Source organism: Protopterus annectens, chromosome 8.part0, assembly GCF_019279795.1.
Source record: "Protopterus annectens isolate FY-2018-M chromosome 8.part0, PAN1.0, whole genome shotgun sequence".
In the NCBI taxonomy this organism is placed as follows: domain Eukaryota; kingdom Metazoa; phylum Chordata; order Ceratodontiformes; family Protopteridae; genus Protopterus; species Protopterus annectens.
Genome location: NC_056741.1, coordinates 584,450,919 through 584,471,221, shown reverse-complemented (window position 1 = coordinate 584,471,221; position 20,303 = coordinate 584,450,919). Strand labels below are relative to the sequence as shown.

Genomic DNA, 20,303 nt, shown 5'->3' with positions numbered 1-20,303 from the left:
TTACTGGTATAGCCAGGACTTGATTTCAAACGGCCTGAGGAGGGTTGATACAGATTTGATCAACCTAGCTTTAAGTAAATCTAGGAGCGGTCACCGAGGTTGCGGCGCACTTACATTGTACAATGTTGTATAGAAAGGCCCCTGGTCCGATAAAGAATTTGAAAAGAATTATTTAAGTACAAACGCAAGGATAATTTTGAATGATATGTTTTGGGATACGCAAGGTAATACAGTAGTGACCTGTACTTTGACCAAGGAAATGAGTTCTTTATATCGCTCAGGTTCTGGCCCACATATTTCAATTACTAAAGCAGTGGGGACACATTGGGTAGATTTGGCAAAAAAGGTAACGAATTGGGACACAATGTCCGAAAGTCAGTTGAAGGATCAACAGATCCAGGTACAAAGATTAAATTGGGTGACTTGGGCACAACCAAGTGTGCACTTCAGGGATGACATAACAGAAATGGCATGACAAATCCTTCTAACTCAAGAGGAAGATAGTGCCTTAAGTGCCCTACCTGTAGATTTATGGTCAAAAGGTAAAGGGATGTAGGATTGATAAAACAGCAGGTGAAGTTTGTATAACTCCAAAGTCAGGTTTTAGACCTCGTAAGCACCAATACCCACTAAGTAAACAAGCAGAGGAAGGAATTAAGCCAGTTATTGAGCAGCAAAAACAGGTAGGAATTCTTGTTGAATGCCCAGATTCACCCTGCAATACTCCGTTGTTTCCTGTAAAGAAACCGGATGGGTCATGGAGGTTGGTTCAGGATTTACAAGCAGTTAATTCGGCTGTGATCCCAAGAGCACAGGTGGTCCCTGACCCCTATACATTAATGATTTACTACCTCAGAACAGATATTTTTCTGTCATAGATATAAGCAATGCTTTTTTCTCCATACCACTACATAAGGAAAGTAGTTTTTGGCTTGCATTCACTTATCAAGGTAAAAGATACACCTACACCAGATTGCCACAGGGTTATTGAGAGTCCGACAATATTTGCACAAGAAATGGCTACAAATTTAGCTCAGTTTGCTCCCACAGAGGGAAGCCAGGTTCTGTTGTACGTAGATAATATTTTGATGGCCTCACCCACGCAGGAAAGTTGTAGAAGGGATACCCTTGCCCTTCTTAGTTTTTTGGCTGAGCAAGGACATAAGGTAAATAAAGAAAAGTTACAATTGTGGAAAGCACAAGTAAAGTACTTGGGTTATTTAATTTCGCAGGCAGGTAGACAATTGGAGAACAAAAGAAAACAAGCAATTCTTGAGGCACTTATGCCTACAACTAAGCGGGAGATGTCCTTTTTAGGTGCGACTAATTTTTGTAGAAGTTGGATCCCTAACTATGCTGAGGAAGTAGGGCCATTGACTGCACTAATCTAGGACACTCCCATGGCAGCTAAGAATGATATACAGTGGACAAATATGGCAATACAGGCATTTAATAGAATTAAGCAGTTGATAGCAGGATCCTCTATTTTGGGTTTTCCCAACTATTCTAAGCCGTTTATACAAATGGCTGATTGTAAAGGAGGATATATGACTTTGGTTCTGGTACAAGTACATGGGGATAAACAGAGACCGATAGCTTTCTACTCCTCCAGATTAGATCCTGTTGCAAGGGCATTGCCGTAGTTCAAGCTGTAGTGGCAGCCGCCATGGCAGTACAAGCCTCAGCACCATTAGTTTTGTTCTACCCATTACAATTGCGGGTTCCACATTCAGTTGCTACTATACTTTTGCAAGATAAAATAACATTTTTATCTCCTAGTCGACATTTGTCATGTATGACAGTGCTGCTGACACAGCCTCATATGATCATAGAAAGATGTACTACTCTTAATCCGGCGACACTTTTGCCGACTCAAGAAGAAGGTACTCCACACGTTTGTTTAGAGAGCATTCATGACAAAGTACTTCCCCGACCAGATTTAACAGATATTCCATTGGTAGATTCTGATCTCGTTTTGTTTGTAGACGGATCAGCAAAGAAGGACACTGTAGGAAAAACACTAGTAGGGTATGCTGTCACCACAGAAACTGAAGTTTTGGAGGCAAAAAGATTGTCAAACATTTATTGTGCACAAGCAGCTGAGTTGGTGGCTTTGACTCGAGCTTGTACCTTAGGGGAGGGTAAAAAAAGTAACAATTTATACAGATAGTCAATATGCTTTCTCCACTGTACATGTTTTCGCTCAACAATGGAGGAATAGGGGAATGGTTTCTGCGACAGGCAAACCAATAAATCACAGAGATTTAATTTTACAGTTGTTAGATGCAGTGCAACTACCACTTCAGATAGCGATATGTAAATTTTCCGCACATACCAACAGAAAAGATCCCGTCTCCAGGGGAAATGCACTTGCTGATATGGCTGCAAAAAAAGGCAGCTCAAGAAAATGATTTGCTTTTACATGACAATGTTTTAGAGCCCGGACACCTCTTAGACTTAAGAGACACTAAAAGTAATGCAAACATTGACAACACAGAAGGAAAAATGTTGTTGGGTAAAATATGGTATCACTCAACAGGATGGGTTGTATAGGGCATCAGATGGCAAAATGGTATTACCCTCAAACCTTTTTAGGTATGTGGCATTGGTTAGCCATGGACCTGCCCATGTAGGAGTACAGACGATGATTCAAATAGTGTCCAAGGTGTTTTGGTGTAAGGGGGTTTTCATCTTATGCAAAGCAATTCTGTTTATCTTGTTTATTATGTGCAAAGTATCATGCTCAGGGGGGAGTTAAAAAGTCTCAGCAGGCATTCCCCACCAATCCATATCCATTCCACACACTCTGTATGGACTTTATTGAATTGACACCCTCAGAGGAAAAAAGGTTCTGTTTAGTCATTATTGATGCTTTTTCTAAATGGGTAGAAGCTTTTCCAGTAAAGCACTCGAATGCACAAACAGTAGCAAAACTTTTGACTACAGAAATAATTCCCCGATTTGGTTTACCAAGACGCATTTACAGTGATAATGGGACTCATTTTGTTAACCAGATTGTTCAGAAGTTGGGTCAAGTGCTTCAAATTTATCTCAAGTACCATTGTGCTTACCATCCCCAGTCAGCTGGACTGGTGGAAAGACACAACGGTGTCTTGAAGAGTAAGCTCCGCAAACTGATGGCAGAAACACATAGATCATGGACTGCGTGCCTTCCTTTGGCACTCCTGTATATGCGAATCTCACCCTCCTACAAAGGACTTACACAATTTGAACTTTTGTTTGGGAGACCATATTACACCCGCAGTGGCAAGGATTGTTGCCAGCGGAACATGAGGGGGGTGAGGATCTAGCGGATTATATGAAGAAGCTGCTAAATGTAAAATCTCTTGTGACCAATGACTCCTTTGCAGATTCTAGAAATGAAATCTTGTTAAGCGTGGCACCCGGTGACTGGGTGTGGATCCGAATTGTGAAGAGAAAGAATTTGTCATCCCCCAGGTGGGAAGGCCCATACCAAGTACTTATCTCGACACCTACAGTTGTAAAGATCGCTGAGAGGACTTCGTGGATTCACATCACCCACTGTAAAAAACTCAAGACTCTTCCTTCTGCCATTGATATTGGTCAAACTCCACCGGACCTCTGAGTGCAAAGTCTGGCTACAAAGGGGGATTAGTCAGTCTCAAACCCAGTGAAGAAACGAACGACGCGAGGTAGTCCTTAGGGAGGATGGCCATGTTCAACTGGTACTTTAACTGTTACATGATGACGAGAAGGAATAGTTGCAAGAGAAAAAGGAATGGTGGTGCTGCAAGCGCAAACATGTGTTACTACTGTGTGAAGGAATTTTGGACTGTTCTAAATGAAACAATGATAATTTCTTGACTCGTGCAAAATATTTGTGCAATAGAGACTGTACGTCCTGGTCAAATGTTTGGTGGTCAACAGATGTGAATGGATGGGAAACAAGTGGTGCAGTGATACCAGAGAAAGATAAAAGCAGGCAAAGAATAAAAATTGCGCATTCCCAAGGTACCGGAGCAGTTACTATAACCATTGTGTCACCACAAGAAAGTGATTCAGGAGTTTATGGAATCGGAGTGTCTCTTCCAATTGGAACGGATCCTTTGGGGACCCTCCAACTTAAAGTACAAAGCCTTAAGAATGCGACAAGTAAAGCAGATTTTGCCTTCACAGAAGAACAATTGTTACTAGAGACTGGATTCGTACACCATAATGAATTGTTATCTTGGGTTAGATATAGTACCAGAGAGGCACATCGTGAGAACTGTGTTTCTTGGGCTGAAGGTAAACAGCAACTAGCGACAGTCCCATTGAACAAAACTGAAGATAAATGCAAAATGAAACTCCGCGCTTGCCAGTCATAAGCAAAGTTGAGAAACCACCTGCAGCGATTTCCTATCCAGGTTCGCATATGTGCATTTCCAGAGATGGCACAGGGAAGAATTATGGCAATATGGGACGGAACTATTGCAATGTTACTGTGAATGGCAATGAAAATCCATTTCTGGAGAACCAAACTCATAGTTTAGCAGACGTATGGTGGTTATGTGGAGACAACAAACTCAGATCAAGGCTTACGATTCCCTGGAAGGGAACTTGTGCACTTGTAAAGTTAATTCTGCCATTATACATTTTCCCAGTTCCAGCAAGCAATTTTGTAAGAGAACCTGAAATAAAGCCAAGTGGTTGAGTAGGAGAAAAGAGAGGCACCAAGCAATCCTTTGATAACAGCGTCTACATCGATAGCATTGGCGCACCAAGAGGCGTACCTGATGAATACAAAGCAATAAACCAAATAGCAGCTGGTTTTACATCCATCTTTGTCTGGATTCAACCCAATAAGAATGTGGACTAGATCAACTACATTTACTATAACCAGCAGCGTTTTGTGAACTATACCAAAGATGCATTGAAAGGAATTGCTGAACTGGAGGCCACTTCGCAGGTGGCATGGCAGAATCAAATTGCGTTAGATATGCTCCTGGCCAATGGAGGAGTTTGCAAGATGTTTGGGACTTTCTGCTGTACATTTATACCAAACACTGCGCCTGACGGAAGCATCACTCGAGCTTTGAAAGGTTTGGAAATGTTATCCGAAGAATTGGCAGAGAACTCTGGGGTAAATAATCCCTTTACAGACTTTCCACAAGCGTGGTCTGGAAAATGGAGTCATCTCATCAGCAGTTTCCTGGTGTCCATTGGAGTCGCTGTGGCTATCGTGGTGGTATATGGTTGCTGTTGTATACCCTGTATCAGAGGTCTTCTACAAAGACTAGTTGATACTGCTGTTACGAAGACGATGTACCAGCAATTGCAACAGACTGGTGAAAGTGAATATATTGAAATGTGACTTTTTGCAAATGTTTTTGAAGTTTAAAAGTTTGTCTTGCCAATGAAGTAATGTATGCAAAGAAAAACTTTTTTCCTCTTCTTGCAAAGTGAGCATGTTATTTGTTGGGATATGCCTATCAAAGATGGGCCTCATCTGTGAACAAAATGCAGCATTGCTTATAAACCTGAATAACCGTTTTCTGCTTTTCAGAATAAAGAGACTTGGTTATAGCTTAGTGAAGCCTGGGATAAGGACGCATGGCCGAGTAAGAGTTAATTTTACTGAAGCAGGCTGTGTGTCCTGGAAAATTTGAGCTACCATTGTTGAACTGAACATTCTGTAGTTCTTGAACATTCTGCACCAACTGTTGGTTTGAGGTAATTTTGATAAACATGTTTACTACAGGCTTTCCATAGCCAACTGTCAACGGTCAGAAATGTAACAAAAGTTGTTTTGCTTGCAGTATAAAAGTTGATGTCAGTAAACAAGTTGACCAGAGGAGGAGATCATCTTGGTCAACATGACGTGTAATCTGGTTAGCTGCTAATAAAGAAGTATTTCATCACCTGAGGCAGATGTGACTAGTCTGAATTTTTCTTCAGACAGCTATAATTTGGCTCCTAAAAAAAACAAAGAAGTGTAAAGACTTATCTTCTCTTTATGTCGATGATGTAAAACTGTATAGCTCATCAGATAAGGAGCTGAAAGCACAACTGCAAGTTGTCAAAACTTTTTCAGAGGATACAAGAATGCCATTTGGTCTTGATAAATGTGCAAAAGCAACCTTTAAAGCAGGAAAACTGCAAAGCCAAGAAAACATCAGTTTGGGACTTGAGCAAGAGAGAATGTATATTTGGGAATTGATGAAGGATCAACAATAAAAACATGAAGAAATGCAAATAAAAACTTGGTAAGGAATACTTCCTGAAAACAGTGCTGACATGTAGAACAACAAGCTATAAACCAATTTGCTCTTCCCGTCCTTGCTTACAGTTTTGGAGTGATTGACTGGCCCCAAAACGTGTTGGATACATTAGATAGGAAGACAAGAGGAATACTTCATGCTCACCAAATGATTTAGAAAAAAATCAGTGCATACCAAGATTACATATTCCCAGTTCCGAAGGGGGGATGGGCCTTCTTTGAAATCTGCAATTGTGGGACTCCACACACATCTGCTGACCTCAAGACCCAAATGTAGTGTAAGTTTTGGGGCACAAATATAAACTGAAGGACCAGAAGAGAAGACAAAAAATGTGGAAAATGCATAAATATAGTTGCAGGTACAAAACCTCATGTTGATCAGGAATGAACACAGGAATAGTTAAAGAGGTGAATTCAAACCAAGAGATAAAAGATTAATATTGGCAGCACACGATGTGCTACGTACACGTTGGTTTACAAAGTCCATTGAACATGTGGAAGAAAAACAGACAAATGGTGGTTTTGTAAAACAAAACTGGAAACGGTTGCACATATTTTTTGCTGGTTCTGACATAATAATGGCAGAAGGACTGAATACTGAAAGGCATAACGTGGCAAGACTTAGAACATTAGCCCACTGCGATTTTTGTGCAGGAATGGGTGTGGCCGACATGACTGACAGGGCAAGCCTGTGTGACGTTGCATGGAAAACATGGCTGAGTGACAAGCCAAGCAAATTATCCAGTGACATGGTGAATATTCATTGTCTGATCATTTAACACAGTGAAGAGCCGAGGGGGCTGTACACCAGACTGGGGAGTGGCACCAGACACTACATGAGCCATACGGTTTTGTTGCACCCTTCTTTACTAGAATTTTGTGCAGCAATTGCTTTTGCAGGGGGCAAGCCCCCCTGCACCCCCACTTTTCTGGAGATGAACCAACAAGCAATATTCTGAGGCAGTGGGACAATAAATAAATTCAATAATTACAATACAAAAGGCCTCACAGAAAGGTCACCACCCACACCTTTACAGAACTGTAATTTTAAGTCAGTCTAATACTGTAATAGTTTGCATACATGCAGCATGTGCTCAAACCCCTCCCCTTTAAAGAATTGTAATTTTAAGTCTAATAGTGCAATACTTCTTAGAAATTTAGCAGCATATTCTGTGTTCGTTTGAATAAGCAATAATATAATAGAAGGTTTTGATCACTGGAAATTGAACTGCTGTCGTGTCACAATCCTGGTAGAAGCAAATAAGGGAGAAAAGGGTTTGCATATTCATTTTGCAGACGAAGGTGTCCCGATGTTTATTCAAAAGCACTTCTAAAAGTAAACGTTATGCGCAGAGTGGTGGCCGGGGTTTGGGCAGTCCCTGCTACTGCACATCTGGCGGGGTAATGTTCTAATACAAAACCAATGGTTACACTGGGGATTGCACAAACATTATGGTTTTGGAAGTGTCTGGAAAAAAAAGAACAGTGAAAACATGAGCCACACAGCATCATAGAAAATGAAGTCTACATTACATGAGAGAGAGAGAGAGAGAGAGAGAGAGAGAGAGACAGACAGAGAGAGAGAGAGAGAGAGAGAGAGAGAGAGAGAGAGAGAGAGAGAGAGAGAGAGAGAGAGAGAGAGAGAGACAGAGAGAGAGAGAGAGAGAGAGAGAGAGAGAGAGAGAGAGAGAGAGAGAGAGAGAGAGAGATATAAAATATCAGGATTTGCAGGCAGAAAACACAGCAATGTAAAGATAGTAGTGGGCTCAACAGGTCTTATAAAAATAATTTACAATCATATTTAGATATATGTTCCCAGTACATGTAACTGTGGAGGACAGCCCCCCCACCCACCACCACACAAAAAACAGAGGGGTAGACACAAATTAGAAAAGCACTTTTTGAAGGGAGACTTATCAAAGTTAAAGTAAACTTTACAGATCAGATATACACAGCAGTGCAAGCTGAACAAAATTATGCTGCTTTGATCCCTGTGCAAAGCACAACAATGAACACACAGTTTGAATGACAATAAGACTAATGTACATACAATAATAACTTAAATACCAATAAATTACCACAAATGGACAGGAAGACAGACAATATTAACTAGTAGGTGTTGCAAGGCAGTGACTTCACATTGTGATTGCTTATCAGTGGTATGATTTTTTTTTTGTATAAAATCCTATTTCTTTTTTTTTGGGAAAACAGATACAGTAAAATAAGCAATAGGACCAGAGAATACATCACCGAATAATAAAACAAATGCAAAACAATAAGAACTATTTATACATACGTCAAAATTCCACCATTGATTACATATACCAACTTCAAGCTAGAACATGTTCAAAAAGGGATTTTAAAACTTCTGTAAAGTGAGTGTGGGGTTTCTCAGTGTAGGTTAAATATTTGTGAGCTAGGTGTTTGACAGCCAATTGTTTAAACCCCCCCCCCATGTGAATGATGCCCTATCCTTCCAACGTAATTTAGTATTACAGTAAAGAAACTAAACTACAAACACTAATATTAATAACACTAGTCAGGCCTGCGGGGATGGTATGTAGGAGAGAGAGAGTTTCCAAGATAGGGTGGACTTCTCAGAGTCCAACTGGAAAAATAGGCTAAGTGTGCACCATAGCTTGTAGGTGCACTTGCAAGAGATGTGGAGTAGATCAGCCTTGTGATTATCACAACAGGAACAGAACGGAGAGGTGGTTGGGTATATTTTATTTATAATAATTGGAGTGAGATAGGCATAATGAAGTATCATGATCTGCATATATTTAAGATTAAGGGGAATAAGTTTGGAGGTAAGCTGGATCACTTGAGTTATTTGTTTGTGATTAAAGGATCGATTTCCTTCCACTAACTAGAATAACTTTTTTGTATTTTGATTGATAGAACAAGTTTGTAAGAATCAGATAGCATTTTTTTTTTGTTTGTTTAAGGATAGGAGGTTGCATATGGTTTTACAGGTTTGAATGTCACTTGCATTGATATCAGGATTGTCTAGGATGCATTGTCTAAGGTCTTGAATTTGCCTTAAAATGATTGTATAGCTTTTAGGGAGCTTTAATTGTGTTCATATTTCAATGATAGTATTGCTCTTGAAGGGAAATACATCAGAGATGGTTAGTTTCTTCAAGAGGGGATAATCGTTTGGGGTTAAGGTGGATAGGTTGTAGTGAAGTGAATGCATAATATCGGTTTAATGATTTGAACATCCTTTGTATGACAGTGATTTTATATTTAATGATTGGACTTATTTTAAGATTTTTCAAATTTTCATTGTAAAGGAAAGAGAGGGCTCTGGGGTTTATGGATAATCAGTATTGTAGTAAGATGTATTCCGATATTCATATTGCACATGTATGGAATGGTGACTAATTCCTGAGAACTGCACATTCAGGAAGTAATACCATACAAAATTAAGCTAATTGTGCCAGTTATTGGAGCAATTTGCCAGAATGATCATTATAGATGATACTGCACAGCAAGTGGCATATTGCGCTAATAATAGAGGTCATGCCTGGCATTCAAGTTCAGCAGCCTTATGGATATAGAAGGAAGAAGCTCCTGTTCAGTCTACATGTTTTGCACTGTAAGCTGCGGTACCGCCTGCCCAAGGAATGGTGGAAGTACATGCCTTGGACAAGGCAAGTGGGATCATTGATCATTTTCCTAGCCCTTCCCACACACAGCCTTGTTCATAGGTTCATACTAGGCTATCTGCCATAGGGCATTTATAAGCCTAGCCAGAGTATGTTTGGCTTTCGCCACCCATTTTAAATTAATTTTGCTATGCCCTTTTTCGAGGTTAGTATACTGTGCCTCTGTCTAACAGTGACAGAGAAGTGATACCTGGGGTAAACCTACGATCTCCCATACACTCATCAAGATTCCTCTTGAAGAGAGGAAATGAGGGACTCTGCCTAACCTGGACTGGGATTTTATTCCAGACTGAAGGGAGCCTCTAGGTTATGAATCTGTCCCTCCAGCATGTCCTATTTATTTCAGTGCTGAGGTTCAAGTCTCTTGATCATGTAGCTCGATGGGATTTGGATTCTTTGAGGTGCAGCATGTCCCTTAATTCCGGGTTGGACATGGCTTTATACGTCAGGCACAGGTCGCCTCTGAGCAGGCGGTATGCCACTGAGTAGAGCTGGAGTTTCTTTAACCGGGCAGCATATGGCATCTGTTTGAGCCCTTTGATCCTCTTGGTGAGGTACGTTTGGGGTCTTTCCAGTTGCTGCAGGTGTTTGGTAAGGTGCATCCCAAAAGGGGCATTGTACTCGATTATGGGCCTGATGAGGGATGAGTAAAGAGGCACGATGACCTCCCCTAATCTAGATATGAATCCCTTCATGATTAGGTGGGCTAAATAAAATGTTTTTCTAACCACTTTTGCCACGTGGTTGTCAAATGAGAGATTGCCATCAACTTGGGTCCCCAGGTCCCCAATTACTTCTTCTGTACTTAATGGATTACCACCTATGTAGTAATTTGTGGGCACTTTGTTTTTGCCAAAGGGGATTACTATACACTTTTTGGCGTTTAGCTTGATGCCATGGCTCTGGCACCAGTTGTCTGTTTCTACGAGGTCCTTTTGGAGGATGCTTGTGTCGGCTGGAGAGTCAATTATGGCGCCGTTTGCAGTCATCTGCGAACTTGGGTCAGCCACAGTCCTTCTGTGTTGGCCTGTACCTCCGAGAAATATATACCGAACAAGAGAGGTCCCAGGACTGAGCCTTGTGGGACGCCACTTGTAACTGGTTTGGCTCCAGCAATACTAACCATGTGGTTTCTGTCCTTGAGCCAGTTTGCAACCCATCTAGTGACATAGGGGTTTATATTTAAGCTGGTGAGCTTATCTATAATGCCCAAGTGGGGTATTGTATCGAAGGCTTTTGCGAGGTCCAGGTAGGCTGTGTGAACCACCTTCCCTTCGTCAATGGCCTTGGTGACCGTTTCAAAGAAGTCAACCAGGTTTAAGAGGCAGGATCTGCCCTTAAAGCCAAACTGGGTAGGATCCAGTGTCTGTAGGTCCCCAATATCTTTATTTATGAGGTCCATAATGATCCTTTCCATAGCTTTGCAGACCAAGCTAGTCAGGCTTATGGGGCGATAGTTTCCAGGGTCCGTTGAGGCACCACCTTTGTGGAAAGGGACCACTGTTGCTGTACGCCACTCTTTGGGTACATATCCTGTAGTAAGGCTGAGATTGAACAGTATGTTTGGGTTTAGCTCTTCTTGGAGTTCATGTAGGACGCAGCCCGGGACACCGTCTGGTCCCATTGATGCTGTGTTTTTTTGCTTTGGAGAGGGTGGCTCTTACCCGAGCATCTGAGATGTCAGGGGGCAGCACTCTGCTGGGATAGATATTTGCCCTTTTGGTGGGGGGGGGGGGGTTTGCATTGAACCTGTCAGCTAGGATGTTGGCAATGTCTGTGGGTTTGGTGTATTTTTTGTCATTTTGGATTAATTCTGAGCATATCTGGGAATTCCCACCCAGGTTCCTAACATAACTAAAGAAAGCCTTGTGATTATCCTTAGTGTCCTGTGCAATTTTTCTCTCGAAGCTGGCCTTAGACAAATTTTATGAGTGCCCTTAGTTTTTTGCTAATACTAATCAGAGATGCCTTCCCCTTTTGGGATTTTGCTCCATCATGTAGTAGCTTCCTCCTTCTATTGTATAGTTTGTTTATGGCTGGGGTCCACCAGACAGGATGTCTGCCTTTGGAGGATTGGGTCTTGGTTTTATTTGGGATTGCATGATCCATGCATTCCTGAAGGCGTTCATAGAATGCATTTATAAAGGATTCGGCGGTCTGGGCCGTATTTTCCAAAGGCCCGGGGGCTTTGAAGGAATCCACCTCGGTTTTGAGGAGTGTGAAATTTGCTTTACAGAAGTTTTTCACTGTGGTTTTCTGGGCAGGGGGTGGGTTGGGATGTGAATATCCAGTGAGATCAGTTTATGGTCTGATCTTACCAGTGAGGGATACACTTCTGGTCTGGAGCAGAGAGTCCCCATGTTGGTGATGATCAGGTACAGTATGTTTTCCCCTCTTGTGGGAGTGGTAACAAGTTGTTCCATAGCATTTGAGTTTATGAATTCTAGGAACCTTTGGGCTAGGGGGTTGGAGCTACAGTAATGCTCCCAGTCTACGTTTGGGTAGTTGAAGTCGCCCAATATAATGGTGTTTGGAGACCTTCATATTTTCCAGTGTTCTCAGGAAGGCCGAGTGGGGTTCCTGGGTTTGGGAGGGTGGTCTGTAGCAGGCTATAAACTGGAAGGCAGTTTTACCCACTGTTAGTTGCACAAGGATAGTCTCTGATGCTTCGTGCTTTGCCACCAACCTGGAGGGGTGGGTATCTTTGATGAATATCGATACTCCCCCTTCCTTTTGTGGTTCGGTCCAAGTTTTGGGGCCGAAAAGCATGGTATGAGGTATAACCTGGTAGTGCTTGGGTGCTCTCGGGAGCCCTGAACCAGGTTTCTGTTACTGCACAGATATCGATGTTCTCCATGCTAAGGAGAGTTTCAAGTGCGTGCATATTGAGGTTTAAACTTCTGGTGTGGAGTAGCATTACTCTTAGTTTCTTATCCCTTGTGATACCTATGGAGATGGGTTTGTCGTTTGAGCCTTGCCTAAAAACGGCACTATGGGGGTAGCAAGAGCCTTTGCCAATATCCGAAAGCCCAGGGGTGACAGGTGCAAGCCGTCCCTAGCGAAGCATCGTGGCTTGTCGAGCATATCATCCCAGGCTGACAGGCACTGGATCCCCTTTGAATGACACCAGTACTTAAGGCAATTGTTGAAATTGATCATCTTGTCTTCATATTGTGGCATCATTCTTGGTGAGGGCAAGATGCTACTCAAGGTCAGGGTCATACCGGCCTGGGCTACATGCTCAGAGAGCTCCTCTAGGTCTCTTTCATGTAGTCCAGGGAGGTACGTCTCAGGTCATTCACACCAGCATGGACAATGACTTGAGTCATATTTGTACTTGCCTTGGAGTGACCCGAGTGCTTTTGTTAGGTGATGGATCTTAGCGCCCGACAGGCTGCTCACCGTGACCTTCTCCTTGTTCAGCCTGGTGAGCGGGACGTCAGTGTGCCCGACGATAGTCACCTATTACAAGTGTATCAGGTGTGTTATTAAGCCTTAAGGGCTGTGACTGTTTGGCACACTGGCTTTGTGAGATGTGTTGCATGTGTTTTGTTTTGGGGTAGCGGTTGCTTGGGTGTCTGCTTTGGAGGTCTCTGCTGCTTAGGCAGATCTTTATTTAGAGCCTCCGAGTATGTTTTTGTGTGATTATGTGTTTGGTTTGCTATCGTGGTAGGTCTATGTGAGATTGGAATTGTAGTGAGTGTGGTTTCCTTCTCCTCCTGACTGGTTATGCCAGTACTGAGTTGAGAGAGCTTAACCTCCAGTTTGGCTATATGGTTGCATCTCTCACATGTGTTGGAATTTGTTGGGAGGAGGAGAGGGTTGTCCGTGTACATGAGGCAGTTGTAACATTGCCTCAAGATTCCCAGGTTCACCAGCTGGACCGGAGAGGAGATTGACAACTGACCTTTGGACATGCTAGAGTAATATTGGGAATTTCTTTATAATTGAAAACAAGGGCCAATGGGGAGTGAGGGTGTAGTACTTTTAATTTTTAGTGCTGACTTATATAATTGCTTTAGTGAGCAAGTGCCAGGTAACTTAAGTGCAATGTGTTACAGGTAACTTAAAATGCAAAAATGACTTTCTTTCAAGTGAAACAAGGAAATAAGTACAGTAAGCAATGCAGATATCACTAGGGATCCTGAGAAGCAGCATTTTAGGTGGAATTAGCGTTCCAGGGAAACAACAAGCAAACAACCAAAGCTAGATTCAGCAGGCCTGGATCTAGTCTATGCTACAGCAAACAAGGTGTACCAATTTCAGTAAGAAACAGTTCAAATATGCAGGCACTATAAACCTTTAACCAGAAATTCCCAGCTCAGAAGGGCAGAGTCCAGCCTCTCCTCCCACAAGAGTGCAGACCACGAACTTTCTTAATGTAAAATAACTGGCCTGAAGCCCAAGTGCATAAACCAGAACTAATGCACTTTGAGAGCTCAGTGTCTGTTATTCCTAATCAGCAGTTCCCAACTTAGGATGAAAGCTACTTGTCCTGCCACCACAGTGCATGCCACAAACCTTCCTAATGTAAAACTGGCCTGAAGACAAGTGCTTAATCCAAAAGACTTAGAATGATAGTTACACTTTAATCAAGTTACTACCAAGCAGTAATAAATACAATTGAATACTTTAAAGAATGCCTGGATTAGTGCTCAAGTTATACAAACAAAGCTAGATTCAGCAGGCCTGGATCTAGTCTATGCTACAGCAAACAAGGTGCATCAATTTCAGTAAGATCATCCATTGATGGGAACGAGGAACCAGTGGCTTTCTGCAGTCCTCACTACCCACTTCCTTAATTTCCAGAGGTTGACGCATCTCCCGAGTATTCCTGAATTCCACCATTAATTCTTTGGTCTTGCTTACATTTAACGCCAGACTGTTGCTGTCAAACTGGCCTATCAGATGCTCCACTTCATCCCTGTAGGCCGTTTCCTCACCATTTCTGACAAAACCTGCAAAAGTGGTTTTATCCACAAACTTGATTTTGTTGGATTCATGCTTGGCCATACAGTCACATGTCAACAAGGTGAACAGCAGAAGACTCAGGATGCAGCCCTGAAGGACAACCCTTACGCACTGTAATACTGATTGAATGGTTATTTCCCACTCATACCTTTTGGGGTCTGCTGATGAGAAAGTCCAGTATCTAGTTACATAAGGGGGTGTTGATGCCCAACTGATCAGCTTCTTTATCAGATTCTGGGGGGTGACAGTGTTAAAGGCAAAACTAAAATCTACAATCAATAACCTTCACTTAGCAATTCCCCAAGCTACATTCCTCCAATATGCAGACAATTCCACTCATATGCTCATCCACATCCAAATCTGAACTTTACTCCCTTACCCAAAAGGTGTTCAACACAGTTGGACAATGGTTTACACATTGCTGTCTCCTCCTGAACCCTAAAACAACTAAACTAAACTCCTCCTTTTTACTCCTACTCGTAAGTCCTCTCCTATAGATTTCACAGTTGCATCAAATACCGGTACCCTCATATCCCATGAACCAACAACCAAACTACTAGGAATCACCATAGACAACAACCTCAACTTCGACACCCATATCAGTAATACTCTAAAAACTTAACAGAAAACTAGTCTCTCTCTATAGGATCAAGCCCTTCCTTTCTTCTTCAGCTAGAATAACTACTGCTCACACATCTAATCTCTACACTCCTCTACGCCTCACCAATATATACAAATCTATCTAAAAACAACCTCAATAACATGGAACATTCTTACAATAACATAGCCAGATTTGCAGAACCCACCACTGCTACAATTTAAAGCAGCTAGGATTGCTTAAACTTCAAAATCAGCTTAAATTCCACCAAATGGCCATTGCCCATAAAACCCTCTACCAACCTACCAATACTCCTATACTATCTAACCTCATCAATGCCCTATAGCAATCCGAAGACCTTACAATCAATCTCACAAACTTCCTGTAGATATTCTAAATCAAACAAAGCTGGGGACTCGCTTCTCTAATACTATTGGAAAATATTGGAATTTACTTCCCAGTGAACTTTCCTCACTACCCTCTATATCACTTTTCAAAAGCAAACTAAGAATCTTCCTCAAAACACACTGGTTGTGCCCCTGTACTAAGCCTAGGGAACTAGCTCTCCTAATCTTGCGTCTGCCTATCATCTTTTTCTGAATCAAAATCTACTTTCCTTAAATTACAGCATAACCTTGTCCTACTATATACTGTTACTTGCATCTTCTGGAAATGTATTATTGTGACAACCTCTTATTACTAACACTTTTATATTTACTACATTATATTATAACTTACCTTATTCATACATTATGTAAGAACCTGTTTAATTTGTATTGTACCTGCAATTCTTTTGCACTATGTTATGAATGCCTGCCCTCGGATTATCTCTTCACCGTAGCATGCATTGTACAAATGAACTTTGGTATATTAGATTGTGTTTGAATAGGAGATGTTTTTGTTTTATGGAGCTTATCTCCCCGGGCCTCTACTGAAAATGGACATGTATCCAGTTAGATTAGCCCGGTCAACAAATGTAAAATAAAAATAAATACAAACAGCATTCTGACATTGCAATTGTTGTTCTCTAGCTTCACGAAGTGTTATAGATATTGCATCAGCTGTGCAGCGGTTAGGTGTATAAGCAAACTGACCGGTAATCATTTAGGCTTGTCGGTTGGATTTCTTGGGCAAGAGAATAATTGTATTTTTGAAACAACTGGGAACAACTACTAGAAATCCAGTAACAAAATCTTATTGACAGACAACAATTAAACCATACAAAAAAATTTACACCAGAAAAAAAAAAACGCAAAATCAGTTAGAACAACAAATATTTAAAAACACTGAGCTACCATAATGCCATCAGCATCTACACCGCTTCTGTCAAACACGATCGGGCACTTACACATGCTATCAAAATAAGCATAACACGGCCGGATGATGTAAAGCGACAGCACAAACAAGAACTTGTCAGATCGATGATCTTCGTTAGCACTAATTTGCTTTCAAATTTCTTATAAAAATGTAAATAATGCACATTGCACATCACATAGAAAAATAAAGAAAAAAAGCAGTATTATAAAATGAACAAATGTATTGCACTAGCACCTACACGGCAACATATTCCATTCTATATCCTTTTCACCCCTTTATTCTACACGTGCCTACAACTAAATACAACACCTACCAATAACAGCTCTCAACAAACTTGCAAACACGTTTAAACCACAGCAGATTTTCTACCATTCTTTTATTACCTATCCCTGCTATATTCTCATTACTATAATTTAACCACAGCGTTGGAATAATCCAAAGAGACACACTTAACCATTGCCCAGGGCAGATCAAAATATAGAGAACAAAAGAATAAACTACATACAGAGAACGTGAATGCCACATACTGCATAACAAACCTGTTAGGTTATACTACAGATGTAAACAACAAAACCAACGGCCAATTATTCGGATTGCGCTTTTTACAAACACTTACCGATATTCAAACTCGTCATCATCGTATTTATCAGAATAATAAATCTGCTTATGGGACATTGAATATTTGTTGGCTATACAGCACACAATTAACCTGTCAAGAAACCACTACGAACTTCACAAATAAAATAATTCTCAACTGCCCACTTAGCCTCGCATTCGTGTTCAAACTAAAGCGCCGCGCTATCTCATTGGAGAATGGCATCATCGCGTGGCTGTGAACGTCCTATGTCAACAAGCTAAAATCTTTAAGTAGTAGGACAGCCTTAATGTTAAGTTAATTTTAATTAAATTACTTTATTTTGGTTAAAGAATGGATTGCTTTAAGTTTCATTACTGACGATGATAATGATAATAATAGGAGCACATTTTCGTACGCATAAAACGTATAAGAAAATCCATGGAAAATAAAAACGACAGACACGCCTTACACACGTGATTTGCTGAGACACCGTAAACTGAAGTAGACTTTAATAAAATTAGACAATTCCTTCCGTCTTCATGATGTCAAAAGGCAGTATAGAAATTGCGCTCCTCCCCGTGATGTAATCTTAAGGGTCTTTTCTGGAAACGTCATTGGGTTCCTGTACTACAGGAAGTGGGCAGAGAGTAAAGTGAAGTTTCAGCAAAGGACTTGACAAACTGAAATAACAAAACTTTGTTTCACTGGATGTTTACAGCTGTCTTACTGTGTTTACGCATCAAAACATTCAGCAATTTAACTTTTGTTCGTACTGATGTGAGATATTAATATAAACTGAAAAGTTAGAAGGTGAAAAACGAAGGGGCCCTCTCCGAGGCAGTTGGGGTGTTCATGCATGGTCTCCGGTGAGTACTCTGAAGTTTAGCAACATATTTTTAGCAAACTATCTCCATTGCCCGTGTTTTTTGACTTTGTGGAGGAGGAATGCGTATTGCTTAGGTTATTCTAGTGCTATTGGTTAACTCTGTTACTGTAACGTGATCTTACTTTTTATTACAAAGGTAAAGTAATGCTGGTTAAGTGACGCTTTTCACAGATATGCACTGCTTTGCACAGATCATAAGCACGATTTTCTAATTTAAACGACTCCCTTGCTCCTTGTTCTCCAAGAGTAGTGGTAAAAGGCACACTCTTCTAGACTGTCGTGTTTCATTGAGGTAAAAGTTTCCTTAGTACTAACATATTGGGTTTACATTGGCAGAGGAATTGTAGCACACGGTATCATTCTATGTATGTCTGTTAAGTATAATCCATGTCACTATGGCCTCTAAATCTGTTTTGGCCAAAGTTATTATATTTCTTGATTATCACTCCGTGGAATACTTGTCGCGGTGTAAGATTGTTAAGACACGTTTCTCACCTACTTAAAGAAGTCAACAGAAAGCCAAAAAAATGGGTTGGAAGTATGGAAATGCAATGAAGGAGATGAGCTAACGAGTACATATTATTTTGGAGGAAGAAAGTTTATAAACAGATGGGTATGGGACAAAATGGAGTGTTAAGGTACTGGGGATTCATTATAAGCAAATATATGGAATTAGACGTCCAAAACAAGGCTCGAATTTTTTTCAATGCTGAAAACAGAATCGTGCCATTTGATCAAGCCAATGTTCTGCAAGAGCATGCATCTCAGCCTGTTAGTGTAAGGCATTTGAACAAAGCTGCATATAATGAGGTGGACAAAGGGCCCGAAATAGGGACATATTTAAAACATGGCTCTTATAAATTTAGAAAGTTATTACCACAGCAGGATTTGTGTTAGCAAGTATTATCTGAATGATATGAAAAATGTATGTCGTTATTTAGTAAATTCAATCCTCACTGATGTCATAAATCTACAACTGTTATAATGAAGAATCTATAGTTATGACACCCAAATATTGACAATTGAGAGATGTGTGCAAGACAGTTTGAGTACATTTATCTCGCTACGACTATGGCTTGGAAAATAACTGCTTCTCTTTAGAATGTGGTTGCGATAATACGTAAGTACCGAACCTTTTCATTGTAGGTGTACTGTGCGTTATTGAATGATACTTGCTCTGTTTTCTGTTTTGATTGTGCTCCCATCCTTCCACACATTCATACCATTGGGACTATGTTAGCGTGTAGCGATACAAAGCAAACTTTCTCAGATGCTTTCTGTCTTTGATCTTGCATTATCCCTTACTGTCTTGACATGAAAGGTTGTTTGGTGTGTTTTATCGAGTTGAAATTGTATTGTCATTGTTTCGGTTTTGTGCGCATAAGCAGCTTTGTTACGCTTTTGAGAATGTGTTGCTATATATTACTGCCAAAATTGCGAGATCTCCCTGCCTTGGCAGTGTGTTGTAGCAGCACGATTGTTGTTCTCTTAGTTTTATAACATCAGTTGGTTTACACATTCGTGAAATAATGCTGCCAAATTAGTGAGATTGCCGTCATTGCCTCAAGGCGTTATCCAGGTGTTTGTTCAGGCGGCTGGTTAAATGTTTGGTAAATTTAATGTAAAGTTATGACAAACGTATTTCATCTGCCGAGTGTTGTTAAATAGGTGTCCCGTTCTGAAAGTATTTTCAGGAAAATGCAAAGTACAGGAAAGGGCTGTTTATTGTATGGTGTGTAGTACATGTTTGGAACCTGATCTTTATACGTAAGTAAGACAGGATTAAGCTTTTTTAATGCATGTGCGTGTATTTTATCAAATGTGAAATTAAACTATAAGTCTCTGACTTTGAGTGTAGGCTGTTCCAGTATTCTGAATCGTATCATGTCGTAGTCCGAACGTTGGTTTTGCTGTTGTACATCTTAATTTGGAGTGTTTGCGTGTATGAAGTGTGGTAGATTAAGGGCCAGATTCCAGTTGAGTTGATAAGTTTGTTTTCCCCGAGTCCAAAAGAGTTGTTCTCAGGCCTTACGTCGCAGTAA

The 20,303-nt window shown here is 40.9% G+C and overlaps 1 protein-coding gene across 1 annotated transcript in view; it reads right to left on the bottom strand.

The window, feature by feature from the left end:
- The window catches only part of CKS1B (CDC28 protein kinase regulatory subunit 1B), a 281,779-nt gene extending 263,552 nt beyond the window's left edge, over positions 1 to 18,227 (bottom strand). Inside the window, exon 1 of the mRNA XM_044080085.1 lies at positions 17,415 to 18,227. Coding sequence (XP_043936020.1) covers positions 17,415 to 17,473 — 59 coding nt within the window. The 5' untranslated portion in view covers positions 17,474 to 18,227. The remainder of the gene's footprint in view (positions 1 to 17,414) is intronic.
- Positions 18,228 to 20,303: the final 2,076 nt, after the last annotated feature.